General features: G+C 59.2%; 2 protein-coding genes across 7 annotated transcripts in view; one reads left to right on the top strand and one right to left on the bottom strand.

The window, feature by feature from the left end:
- The first annotated feature begins 2692 nt into the window (after window positions 1-2692).
- LOC113488816 (synaptojanin-1-like) lies at window positions 2693-10082 on the top strand. 6 transcript variants are annotated; one of them, XM_026864156.1, is made up of 14 exons: window positions 2693-3797; window positions 5110-5217; window positions 5484-5582; window positions 5775-5963; window positions 6055-6309; window positions 6531-6622; window positions 6826-6962; window positions 7070-7212; window positions 7324-7458; window positions 7728-7829; window positions 7989-8201; window positions 8346-8504; window positions 9112-9207; window positions 9545-10082. In XM_026864156.1, the coding sequence occupies exons 2-14, from the start codon at window positions 5176-5178 to the stop codon at window positions 9725-9727; spliced, it is 1845 nt and encodes a 614-aa protein (XP_026719957.1). In that variant the 5' UTR covers window positions 2693-3797; window positions 5110-5175; the 3' UTR covers window positions 9728-10082. The 6 variants fall into 6 exon arrangements, with proteins under 6 accessions (XP_026719957.1, XP_026719958.1, XP_026719954.1 ...); XM_026864157.1 differs by having other exon boundaries at window positions 7070-7215; window positions 7989-8111; window positions 8382-8504; XM_026864153.1 differs by having other exon boundaries at window positions 7070-7215.
- A 211-nt stretch (window positions 10083-10293) lies between these two features.
- Window positions 10294-11894, bottom strand: part of PRICKLE4 (prickle planar cell polarity protein 4) — a 7574-nt gene continuing 5973 nt past the window's right edge. The window contains exons 6-7 of the mRNA XM_026864091.1: window positions 11647-11891; window positions 10294-11364 (exon numbers count right to left, since the gene is read on the bottom strand). Coding sequence (XP_026719892.1) covers window positions 10871-11364; window positions 11647-11891 — 739 coding nt within the window. The 3' untranslated portion in view covers window positions 10294-10870. The remainder of the gene's footprint in view (window positions 11365-11646; window positions 11892-11894) is intronic.

Raw genomic sequence — 11894 nt, 5'->3', positions numbered from 1 at the left:
GCTTCCCACACACAGTCATCTCTCCTTTACAGGAAGTGTCCCAGCTTTATCTCATCCGGACATTTACCCAGGAAACCTTCTGGTGGTTAGAGTTTACCTAGGGCTTGTCACAGTTTTGTTTTTCCTTTGAATAAGTAGCTGATGGGTCCTGCTTACAGCCCAGGACTGGACTTGTTCCTTTGTCTTTCGGGTGTGAAATACAAATCATGTTTTTATGATTTTTTTGTAAATCTTTACTCTTTTTACACCTTGTTTTTGTAAGCTGAAGTTTCTTATTAAAAAAAAAATGAAATTCCAGCGCGTCATGTCATTATTCTACATACTTTAATAAACATTTAGATAGGGGTACAGAAGATTCCACGCACAATGGCTTCACATCCTTGACAAAACTATTCTCATTGTGCCTTGCAGAATGAATTAGAAATAAATTCTCTCACACTGAAAACCTTTTTTTTCCCCCCTGCTTGTCACCGCTTTAAGCGTGACAGCTTTGAAGTGTGAGTAGCAGCTCTGCAGAGAAGGAGAACAGACCCTACTCTGGTGAAGTATCGTAACTCGTAATGGCTAAACACGTCTCTTCTGGTCCTCGGGTGTGGGGGGCGAGCTCTTCTCCCTTGCCGTCCTGTCTGACCCCAAACACTGAATTTTCCAGGTGCTCAACCCCGGAGCCAGGATGGTTGTCACCTGCAGTTGTGCCCCACAGGACAGCGCTCAGCAGTAAGCACCGGCAGTACCCCTGGGCAGGACGCTCTTGCCGCGGTTTCATTTGGAAAATGTCTCTCCTCTTTCCTCTGTCCTTCCCTGCCCAGGACTGAGCCTTCACTCTGTTCCTTGTGTCCACGTTCTCCCTGGGACTCCTTCTCGCTCTTTCCCTCTGGTTTGAGGATCTCCACCTGCTCTCCCCTGCCCTCAGCCCCGAGCCAGGCCTGGCCTTTTCCGAGCCCACTCCCCTGCTCCCAGCAACCCCCCCTCTCAGCAGCTTTTTGGGAAAAAAAAAAAGCTCCCGGGTACCCAAGGCATCGCTGCTTTCCCCAGGAGGTGCCTGTTTCCATCAGGAGGGGACTTCCCGACAGCGAAACTCTCTTCGTTAGTGCTGTTCAGCCTTGCGCACGTACCCGCTGCTGGGGCACCCTGCACTGGCACTTAAATGGGCATCCATCACCTCAGGGCTCTGGTACTAATCTCACTGAAATGTGGTCATCCCTGCCTTGATTCCCACGGTCTTTGATTATATATTACCATGCCCACGTGGTTCAACATCAAACATGTCGGGATGGAGCAGCTGGGGTCGCTGAGATGGATCCGTACCAGCAGGACGGGGTGTTTGCTGGGCAAGCTGGGATCAGACTGGTGCATTGAGACAGGATCTCAACCCTGCCCCAGTCCTCGTCTTCTCCTGCACCCAAACTCTTGTGCCTGGAAAAAACAGCTTGTGGGGTTGAGATCTGCTAAAGTAACCTGGCCCAAGCAGAGGTGTTCACTGCGGAGCCCCAAACCTGGTGTGGTTTTCAGCTTTTGGGGTGTGCTGTGTGTCACTCCATGCTACAGGGACGGGCAGGTTCTTCTAATGATCCTTTGTGGAATGAGAATGGGCCACAGTGTTGTAGTTATAACGAGAATTTTATTATATAAAGATTTTAGCAAGCAGAGTAGCTTACCCTGACACAGAATTTCTAGAAATTAGCGTAGCTTTCCTGTTACTTCTATTTCCCTGCTCACTGCGAGCTAGTTACCCTCCTCTTTGGGGACACCCAGGTCACCAGTCCAGGCACCAGCTGAGGAGCTGTGGGGTTACGAAGCCACTCGGCTCCCCAGGGGGACAATACTGTGACATTGGCCATCCAGGCTACAGCCACATTTGTCCCTACTGCTGTATTCCTTTCCCAAATCCCAAAGAGCTAATTGATCCACCCAGTTAGTTAATTGATTTATAGCTATTAGACACTATAATTAACTGACCAGCTGGAAAGCTGTGTGTTATCTGCCCGGTGGGAGCAGTGTTGAGAAAGCAGCCAGCTCTGACGGGACTCTGATATCTGCCCCGTCCCTGCAAACAGCACCGCTTGTTTGTTGTCTTTGAAGGATTTTACTCCACCTCAGATTTTGTGCTTTTCCTTTAATCTCTTTGCTCCCATTCAGCATCAGCGAGCTCACCCTGAGCCTCTCTCTTCCCCCTTATCTCCTTCCACGTTCCTGCAAGGTCACAAACTTGTCTTTGTGCTCCCTGTCGATCAGGAGTTCGCATTGCTGGGCAGACCAGTTCGGACCAGCTGGTTATCAAAGCATTTCCAGCCCCCAGCAAAACCTCCCACTGCTGTCAGACCCTCCCTGACACAAGGCAGGTGTTCATTAAGCATCGGGAAGATGATGCATCTCATCGTGGGGCCGGCCGAGATGTCTGTACCTTGTACTAACGTATCTGGCCGGTGCTAACGAACTCCTGGGAGCTCCGTTCCCCGTGGGGATGGAGGGGAATGGGGAGGAGGTGCTGTAGGTGCCTGTTGTAGAGACTCACAAAATTAGGTAGGCCACAAGCTCAAAGAAAATTAATTCTAGTCAAATACTCTAAATATTACTAAACTACAGAGTCCAGGTGCCAAGTGGAATCAGATAATACACAGCTGATTTAAGCTTAAATTTTAGAGAGGAACTAACCCAAACGTTGTTTCATTCACCAGTCGAGATGAGGGCTCTGAACCTCGGGGAGTTCCCTCACGCAGCATCCCAACCCATGGGGAAAGTTCCCAACTGCAGACCTGCTGCTCCAAAGAGGACTGACTCAATTTGTCCTCCGACAGGATCCCGTTTATCCGCTAGTCGAATCTGGTCTGTGGTCAAAAATACGGTCATGTTTGTCCTCGCTGGCACAGGGCTTTGGCTTTTGGCCAAAGTGTGGATCTAACAATAGCCAGTTGTGCAACCCTGTTGTGACTGAAATCAGCAGATGTTGTAGTTACCCGTCCACAGATTTGCCAGAACTAACAAGTGTTTTTATATTTCACCAAAGTTAACAAAACGCTGTGGCTCAAGAGTCTTGCCATCAGGGTGGGCACAACTGCCACAGTGCCTGGCAGCACCTGCACCAGGAGATGTGTTGGACCAGCAGCGGGCTCGGGAAAGGGGGGAGAGGGTCCCCCCTTGCACGATGCTGTGTGCCCTGGGGGTGCAGAGCCCCCTCCTTTGCACAGTTGCTTTGTGTTCTAGGGGTGCAGGCTCCCCCATCTTGCATGGTGGGGACAGGGCAGGAACAGAGGCTGCCCTCAGAGGCTGGTGAGGTGCAGAGTTTGCAGGTTTTGCATCAAATTCTGCTTTAAAACGGGCTTGCTGAGGGCTCTTAGATAACAGGAGGAATTTGGCTGGCCCTGGTTATCAGAGGGTGCTTTGAGAAGTGCTGCCTGGGTCTTGTGCAGCCTCCAGGAAGTGAGGGGGAAGGTCTGTTGACCCCGCTTGTGCTTCCCCTGCTAGTGAGTGTTTATCTTCAGCTGCTGAAATCAGTGTAAGGAGACGCTCTGCAAACAGGAGTAAAAGCTCTCGGAGGGAATCGCAGCTTGGCTTTCAAGGAAGGGAAATCCAAGTGCTCTGGAGGGCTCCAGGGAGAGCTCCCGGGCTTGGGGTGGGGAGGAATTAGCACCTTGCTGTTGGTTTGTGTTCAGCAAAAGCAGGGGGTGGGGGAGATCCGGCAGGGGTGAGGGGCTGCAGGGAGCTGGGGTGCAGGAGTCTCTGCGATGCTCCTCGGCGCTTCATCTCTCCAAGCGGGCGAGCTGCTTTCCAGGGCTACCCGGGACTGATCTGCCCAGGTAAAACCCCAGTTTGGGGATAAGTATGTTATTTCCTCTCTTTTTCCTCTCGGTAGGTCCCTGATGTTAACTCCTGCCAGCCTGGGTTGAGGCTGCGGGTATTAACTGGTGGTGCTGGGAGCCCAGTGCTCCGGCTGGGCTGGGATCGGCCGGTTTGGGGTCCAGGCATCCCCTGATCACTTATCCCTTGGGATAAGCCCTGATCTTTGCAGCCTGGCAGCGAGGAAGCCCCAAAGGCTGCTCCGGGGAGCCTGGGCATTGCTGCACCCGTGGGGTCTGAGCCCCTCGCCCCTACAAGCCCCCAAACTCTGCCCATGGCAGGGACGCAGCCGGGAGCGGGGCTCGCAGCCCGCGGCAGTGCTGGGCTGGCCGGGTGTCACGGAGGCTCAGACACTCAAATTAGTCAGGTGCTACACTCGAAATGAGATTTATTTTAATCAGAATCGGTTTAGTACTCATACTAACATTGGTAAAACTACAGATTCAGAAGGCCAAGCGAAATTCAGGCTGCGCAGCTGGCTTAGAAATTCCTACGTTTAGAATAATGAGCCAAAAGTGCACAGTCACTCACCTTAGAAGGGGAGGGCTCTCAGCCTCGAGGAGGTACCTTGGGCAACATCCTGACCCGGGGGAGAGTCTCCGACCCAAGGGGAGAGCCCCTGGCTGCTCCGAGGAGGACCGGCTCAGTTCGGCCTCCGGCGGTCTGTCCCTTCATCCAACCTGATCTGTGCTCAGATATGGTCACATTACTCATTGACCGAGGGCCTCAATCTTCAAAACGTGTAAGCAACTGTGATTATTATGCAGATGCAACAAGAGTTACCGTGTGTCATGCTCCAGCAGTTGAGGAGTTTCGGTTTTGTCAGGGCGGGTGCACCTACCACACTGGGGGCACCCGGCGGGCGCCTTGTCCCTGATCCAGTGCCAGGGAGGGACAGTGGCTCAGCTGGGATCCCGTGGGACAATAGCAGGGTGGTGCCCTGGGTGCTGTGACCCGTGGGGTTTGCACAGGGCGACTGGAACCTGGCTGCGAGCAGGAGGAGGCTCTGACAGGCAAGGGGGTGCCAAGGGGCGACGCTGGCACTGCCAGGACCCGTGTGCCCTCCTGGGCTGGGGAGCAGGTCTGTGTGACCCCCAGCTCACCCATCTCCCACGGGTCCTCGCTGGTGGCAGGGCCCCGTGGCTGAGGTGACCCAGCACTCGGGGCTCAGCAGGGCTGGGGAGCGCTGCAGGGGACGCGGGACCGGCAGCCGTCCCCGTGCCGGCAGTGACGTCCTGTGGGACGTGCTCACCCACGCCTCTCCCTTTGCAGCTGGATGCTGAGGCCTTGGGGGCCTTCTCCTTCCTGGGACTGGGGTCAGGACGAGCTTTTGGCAAGATGTTCTCACAGATGGGCTACAGGAGGGGCTTCCCCAGGGAGGTAGGTGACTTTGTGACCCTCTTGCTGCCACGCAGCTGGGGCTGCCAGTGTGGTTGGGAGTGGAGGAGCTTTGTGGGGCAAGGATGGGTGCCCGCTGCTCCATTGCTCACCGTGGTCTGGGGAAGAACTGGGAATTGTCTGGGACCTTGACCGGGAGAGGAGGGTGGATGGGTGCGGGGCTTTCTGTGCCTGCTCAGCATCCAGCTGGTCCACGGGCAAAGGTGAGGGCGTGATCCTGCGTTCACCTCCCTGTGCCCTCCCCACAGCCCAATCCGTGGCCGGGTGGACGTGCTCGCGGTCCCCGGGACGTCTGGTACCGGCCGCCCGTGGAGAACCAGAGGAGAGGCTGGGGCCACCAGCACCAGGTAAGGGGGCGGGGGCCAGGGCAAGCAGCTGTGCAGCGAGGGGAGATGGCACTGTTGGGGTTCACCTACAAACCCGGAGTAGCCAAAACTGGGGGCTCCCCCAAGGAGCAGGAGAGGCAGAAAGCTGAGGGCCATGGTGGGGAGGGGGAACAGCGAGCTGCTCTCATCACCGGTGGTGATTTGGCATTGCAGCGTGGTTCCTGGGGCCCCAGACCCTTTCCTGGCCCTGACAACTTCCATGAGAATGAGGAGGATGGAAGATGGGGAACTGGTGAGGACAGGAGACGGGCATCCTACAACTGTCCCCCGCAGTCCCCCTGGAACAACAGAGAAGGTGACCAAGGACCTGAGGACTTCAAAGAGAATGAGGACTGGGACTCGGTGAGGGGGAGATATGCTGGGAGGGGGGCTGCAGCTGTGTGGCTACTCCCAGCCTGGCACCATCCTCACCAGCAGCAATTTGCCGTTGCAGTCTGGTCCCTGGGACCCCAGACCCTTCCCTGGCCCTGACAACTTCCATGGTTATGAGGAGGATGAAGGATGGGAAGCCGAGGAGGACTGGAGATGTGAAACCAACAAGTACAGGGAATGGGGGCCCGATGACGAGGGGGAATGGGGAACCAACGAGGACTGGAGATGGAGACCTGACAACTGTCCCCGGCCATCTTCTTGGGATGACGGAGGCTGCCAAGGACCTGAGGACTTTTTTGAAAATGACTGGAACCCGGTGAGGGGGTCGTGGGCTGGGGAGGTGGCAGCAGCTACGTGACTGAGGGCAAGGAGTGGGAGAAATGAGGCAGAGGCCATTCCCTGCCCTGGTGACAAGGACAGTGCAAGGGACAGTTATACCTGCACGGTGCTGGGAGCAGCAGCAGCCCAGCTTCTCTGCTCTGCAGTCACAGCATCCCCTGTCCTGCTCTGTGTCTAAACCCACCCCCTTCCCTGCAGGAGCAGCAGCAACCCGGCCGCAATGACTCTGCCTGGTTTGAATTCCCCAGTGAGGAGCAGCACCCATGCTGGGCCCCCGCCAACTTGCTGAGGTGGGTGCCCATGCCGAGGGTGGGGGGTTCAGGGGGCACCGTGCAGCTGTGGGGTGGTGAGCGGGGACACCGGGGACGGGCTCTGCGCGGGTGCACAGCCAGGGTGCAGCGCTGAACCTGGCCCTGCTCAGGGTGAGGGGGGTTGCACCGGAGACCCCTTCCAGCCTAAATCCCCCACCCTGGGACTCTCTTTGCTCCCGCAGGGGGAGAGGCAACTTCCGGAGGAGCTACATGGCCTGGCAGTGTCATGGCCTGAGTGGGAAACGCTGGCAACAGCTTCACCATGGATACCAAGAGTTAACCTTTGTCCAGCACTTCACATACCCCTGGGACTCCAGAGGTTTGTGCTGTACGGGCTCCCAGGGGCTGCGAGGGGCCACATCCTGCTCAGCAGCATCTCCTCGGGCTGAGCAAGGAGTTGCTCCCATTGTGTTTCTCGCTCTGCAGGGAATCCGTCACACTCCAGGGCCTTTCCTTCCCACTCTGGGAGGAAGCAGTCGGTGCTGAAAGAAATGCTGCGGCCCCCTAATCCTCCCCGACCACATACTGCCTCCAAAGACGGTGCAGAGAGCACGAAGCAGATGGCTCAGGTTGTGGGTTATTAGCCCCCACCATCCCAGCACCCAGCAGGGACCCGAGTTTGCAGGGTCTGAGCCCCGCGCAGTGCCACCGTAAGCCCTAACCCGTGTGGTTTCCCCCAGGCTGTGAGCACAAAGGCCCTGGAGCCCCCCAAACCAGCTGCCCCCCGTCAGGAGAGCACGGCTGCAGATCCCCAGGCTGCGACAGAGGCTGCAGAGCCAGAGCAGGCAGCAGGAGCGACGCCCGTAGGAGAGCAGGCAGGGATGCTTCCACCCCTGGAGGTGCCTGGGCCGGTGTAAAGTCTTCCTCCTCTCTCATGCAGCCCTTTCGCTCTTCACTTTGCTGTCTCTTTGCCAGGCACGGAAATTTTCCTGACTCTTCTCCAGGGTTGCAAAGCCCTGGGGTTTCCCTTGGGTTTTAGCACCCCGTTTGTCCTGTCCCCCAGCTCTTCTCCCCAGGATGTGTAGCCAAGGACTGGTCACCCCACGGGGGGACCCACTGGCCTCACACATTCACGTGTCCCCAGGTGGAGCCAGGAGTGGGCAGCCACAGCCAGAGCCCCTCTGCTTCGGAAATGGAGCCAGCCACACTGGAGGAGAGCTCTGCCAGCACGGGGGAACACCTTGAGGTACGAGCTAATGATTCTCCTCTTCCCACCTCAAATCAGTGCCACGGGGGAGGCAGGAGCTTGCAGCCCCCTGTACAAACCCTTTATTTTCCCCTTGCCCCGGCGGCGTTGCCAGCCCTCGCCCTGGTCTCTGCAGCACGTCTGTGATGCTTTGCACAGGTAGAGCCGCTCAGCCAAAGTGTCCCCGAGGCTGATGAGGGCAGTGGGTCACATCCCCAGGGGCCAGCAGCCCCCCCCAAGCCTGCTGAGAAGGTCTGCGTGGTGGTCGGCTCCGCTGGAGAGGTTGGTGCTGAGCTCTGCCCCTGTTCCCGGGGCCAGCAGCGTCTGCTGAGTGGAGCTGGAGAGGCTGAGACAGAAGCTGCCCGAGATGGGGTGAGTTTTGGCACATGGGTGCCGTGTCCCCCACCCTGGGTGAGAGCCCCTCCAGGCCGCTGCTGCAGGCAGGGGCTGTGCTGGCTCCCCCCGCTCCTGTGCAGCCACTGCCTTCCTCCCCCAACTCCTTTCTCTCTCCCACAGCTTCTCGGTGACCTTCAGCCACCCGAAAACTTGCAGGTCCTGCCAGTAGCTACCCCAGATCCCGATGCACAGCCCAGCAAGGCTTGTTCTGATACCTGCACCACACCAGAGACCTCACCGGGGACCCAGCACCCTCCTGGGTCTGGTGAGACAGAGCCGGTATGGACTCAGGGTGTCTCCACTCCCCCACGCTCACCCCAAGGCGTCCCCTGGCAGGGCAGGTCCCCTGGGCTCAGGGATGCTGCCAGAGCCCAGGAGCAGTGGAGGGGGATCCCTCTGGCCTTGCCGTTTGCAGGATTAGGGGCTGGGGTTAAAGTGCTGCTTTGTCTGGAGGCAGAGCCCGTATCAGCCCTGGTGCTGGCTGTGCCGGAGATGCTGATAAACAGGAGATAACTGGGAGAAAAGCCAAAAATATAACTAGAGCCTTGAGAGCGTGCTGGAGCGTGAATGACCCTGGGACTCAAGCTTTAACGAAGCAAACGAGCATTGCAGAGCAGCTTAATTACTGCCTAATGGGGAAGAGAAATCTGCTAGCGGAGCTCTCGCTGCCCAGGCTGGGGCAGAGGGGGGAGCTGGGGGCAGGTCTCACACCTGAGGGAGAGGTTACACACCAGCCCCCCCGGGGAGCCAAAGTCCCAGCGGGTCCCCCCGTGGGGTGACCAGTCCCTGGCTAGTAACCAGTACTGCCCAGTTTAGCCCCAGTGTTGCCTAGTCCCTCTTCCCTACAAAGCAGCCGACCCTTTTTCGCTGTTTGCACACCCCCCAGGCCGCAGGCAGCCAGCAAGGGCTCCCAAAACGCCCCCCAGCCAGCACCGACCTCCGCTCCGCCGCCATCCTCGCCAGGAAGGAGGAGATCGAGCTGGTGAGTCCCGGCGGCCCCTGGCCGAGGCGTGTGGGGGCCTGGGATGGGCTGCGGTGGAGGGACTCCCCCGGGGACCCTTTGAACCATGGCGGGAAAAGCGATGCCGGGGGATGAGGGATATGAATTTTAGCATTTTTGGGGTTACTGGCGAGAAACCCCTCCTGGTGAGGGTGGTTGCAGGTTTGTTGGCAAGAAGTGGTTTGTAGGGGCTTGGATGCTCTTGGGGGGGGGTTGTGGACCAGCCCCAGGGGAAAAAATATCCCTAGAGAGGGGCTGCACGCTGCTGGAGGGGAGGTTTTGGGGTTCCCCGTTCCGACCCCGTGCTGCTCCCCTGCAGTTGTACCAGAAGTTCAGCCTGACCATCGCGGTGGTGGCCACAATGCTGCTGCAGAAGGAGCCCTCCATGGAGGCGGCGCTGGGGCTGGCGCTGAGGGCCAACCTCCGCCAAGGCCGCATCCGTCTCCTCCAGGAGCTGGAGGACTTCATCAACAGCTACGACTCGGCCACCTTCAGGCCCTGAGGGGGGGCTGGGGCGAGTGGATGGACACCCCCTCTCACCAGCTGGGGTTGGGAAGGTGAGGGGGGGGGCCCATGAGAGCGCATCAGGGTGCTTGTGATGGTGCTGAGCCCTCGGTCAAGGTGGTGCAGACATGTTGGTGCAGTCCCACCATCTCTCTTGGAGGCGGGGGGTGCTTAGTTTTAGCCCTGCCCAGACCTGTATGTGCAGTAAAAGGGGGGAGCTGGTTTTACTGGAGAGTGGTGGGAGGGGGAGCCCCAGATCCTCACTCCCTCCATTCCTGGCTCATAGTAGGGATGTTCCCCGAAACCCTGGTGGTCTTTCTTGGTTGTAAATTTAAAAATAAACCAGCTGTGATCTTTGCAGCACTTGCTCAGCTGTTGTTCTGGCCCCGCTCTCCTGGGGCCAGCGAGGGAGGGATGAACCCACCGTGGGGGACCCCCGGCGGTGGCAGAGGACAAGGAGCACCCCTGGCGCCCACGCTCCTCTGGTGACGTGGTCCTGTGGTGTCCCGCAGTGACCCTGGCGTGGGGAGGAACGGGGCAGACGTGTGGTGCCTTCTCCCGTGTTCAGATTTCAGCCAAACTTTTATTTGGAGCATCGTCATCGGCAGCAGCAGAGCTGCCCCCCCCATCCCCTCCTTGCAGTGGCAGCAGGACACGGTGCCACCAGGGATGAAGAGTGGCTGGTGGTGACCTTCATCCTTCAGGAACGTGTCGCAGAGAAGGATCCCACCCTGGCAGCCAGCACCCTCCTGTCCCCGTGGGACCCGGCAGCGGGACAGTGCAGGCAGCTGCCCTTGTTTTAAGCACCCAACTGCCCACCCCTGCGTGCGGCAGCTCTCGGGGGCGGCCGCCTTGGCCGAGGTGGGATTGAGCTGCCGGCTCTCTGCTCCCTACCTGCTTTACCTGTTCCTAATTGCGGGAGAGGCCGGCAGGAATTGCAGCAGGAATTGCAGGCTGTGCTTTGCCAGCAGCTGCCGGAGGGCGGGAAGGATCCCAGCGGCTTCTTCCCACCAGCCTTGGGCTGCGTCCAAAATCCGCGTGGAACGTGTTGAGACTGTGGCAGGGGCTGGCAGGACCCGGCAGGGACTGGCAGGAGGGTGGTGCTGGTTGAGGACACCCCCCACCCCCCCCATCCCCGCTGCTAGGACACACTGCAGTGCTTGCTGCTGCCCCGCCGCTTTGCCGTCCTGCCCCCAGCCCTCCCCAGGGGCTCCCTGCCCAGGGAGCTCATCCCGGGCTTTGGGATGGGCTTCCCGAAGAAGAAACCCTCTTCCTCCGAGTCCGAGTCCGAAGATGAAGAGCAGGTGGGACACCAGGAGTCATCCTCCTCCGTGACGTCCTGCAGGTCGATGTCCTCCGGCCGCGGGCTGTGGCGGGCAGGGGATGTCCCCGCTCGACAGTGTGGGTCTCCATTGCCTGCAGGTGTTCGGAGGTCAGGGTCCCCCAAAACTGGGTGGCCCAAGGCTCCAGGCTCGTTGAGCCCCTCTGTGCTGGGCTGGGGGGCAGAGGGGTGGCCGGTTGGTGGTCCCAGCATCCCTGTGTGCACAGCATCCCTGCTCCGCTCCTGGGCAGCTGCTCCGCAGTCCTCCAGGCTCCTGAACGCAGGATGCACAGGGCCCTGCTCCAGCAAAGCCTCTGGAAGGAGGAAAGCAAGGATGGGTGAGGAAGGCTGAGCCTGCCCTGCCACAGCCCCTCGTGCAGCGAGGGCTGCCTCTGGGTGCACCGGAGGGTTGGATCAACCCAACCCCAGCCGCCAGCGCTCGCCCTCCTGCGGGATGTGGGCTGGGGGCCCCTCGCTGCTGCTCCAGCCCTGGGTTGGGCTGCACCCGTGCGACAGACACATAAAGTACCCAGGGGCAGAGCAGAGCTGGGTTTTGCTCCCGCTCTCCTCCCACCACGTAGCAGTCGGGTCCCTACCTGCCCCTTCCACCCTCTGCCAGCAGCCCCCGGCCGCCGAGGTGCTGCCCGTCCCCGGCGCGGTCCTGCCAGCGGGGCCGGCGCGGGAGAGGGGCGTCGAGTCGGGGGACGGAGCCGAGGCGAAAGCCGAGTCGGAGGAGTCGGAGGCGGTGGAGGACGAATCCCACCCCAGGCTGCAGGTCTCGGAGCAGAAGAGCCGGCCGTGGCGGGAGGTGAGGGGCTGCCCCCGCAGCGGCTTTCGGCAGAGG

This window comes from Athene cunicularia, assembly GCF_003259725.1.
Source record: "Athene cunicularia isolate RWA chromosome 26 unlocalized genomic scaffold, athCun1 chr26_part1, whole genome shotgun sequence".
NCBI lineage: Eukaryota > Metazoa > Chordata > Aves > Strigiformes > Strigidae > Athene > Athene cunicularia.
This window is presented reverse-complemented; position numbering and strand designations above follow the sequence as displayed.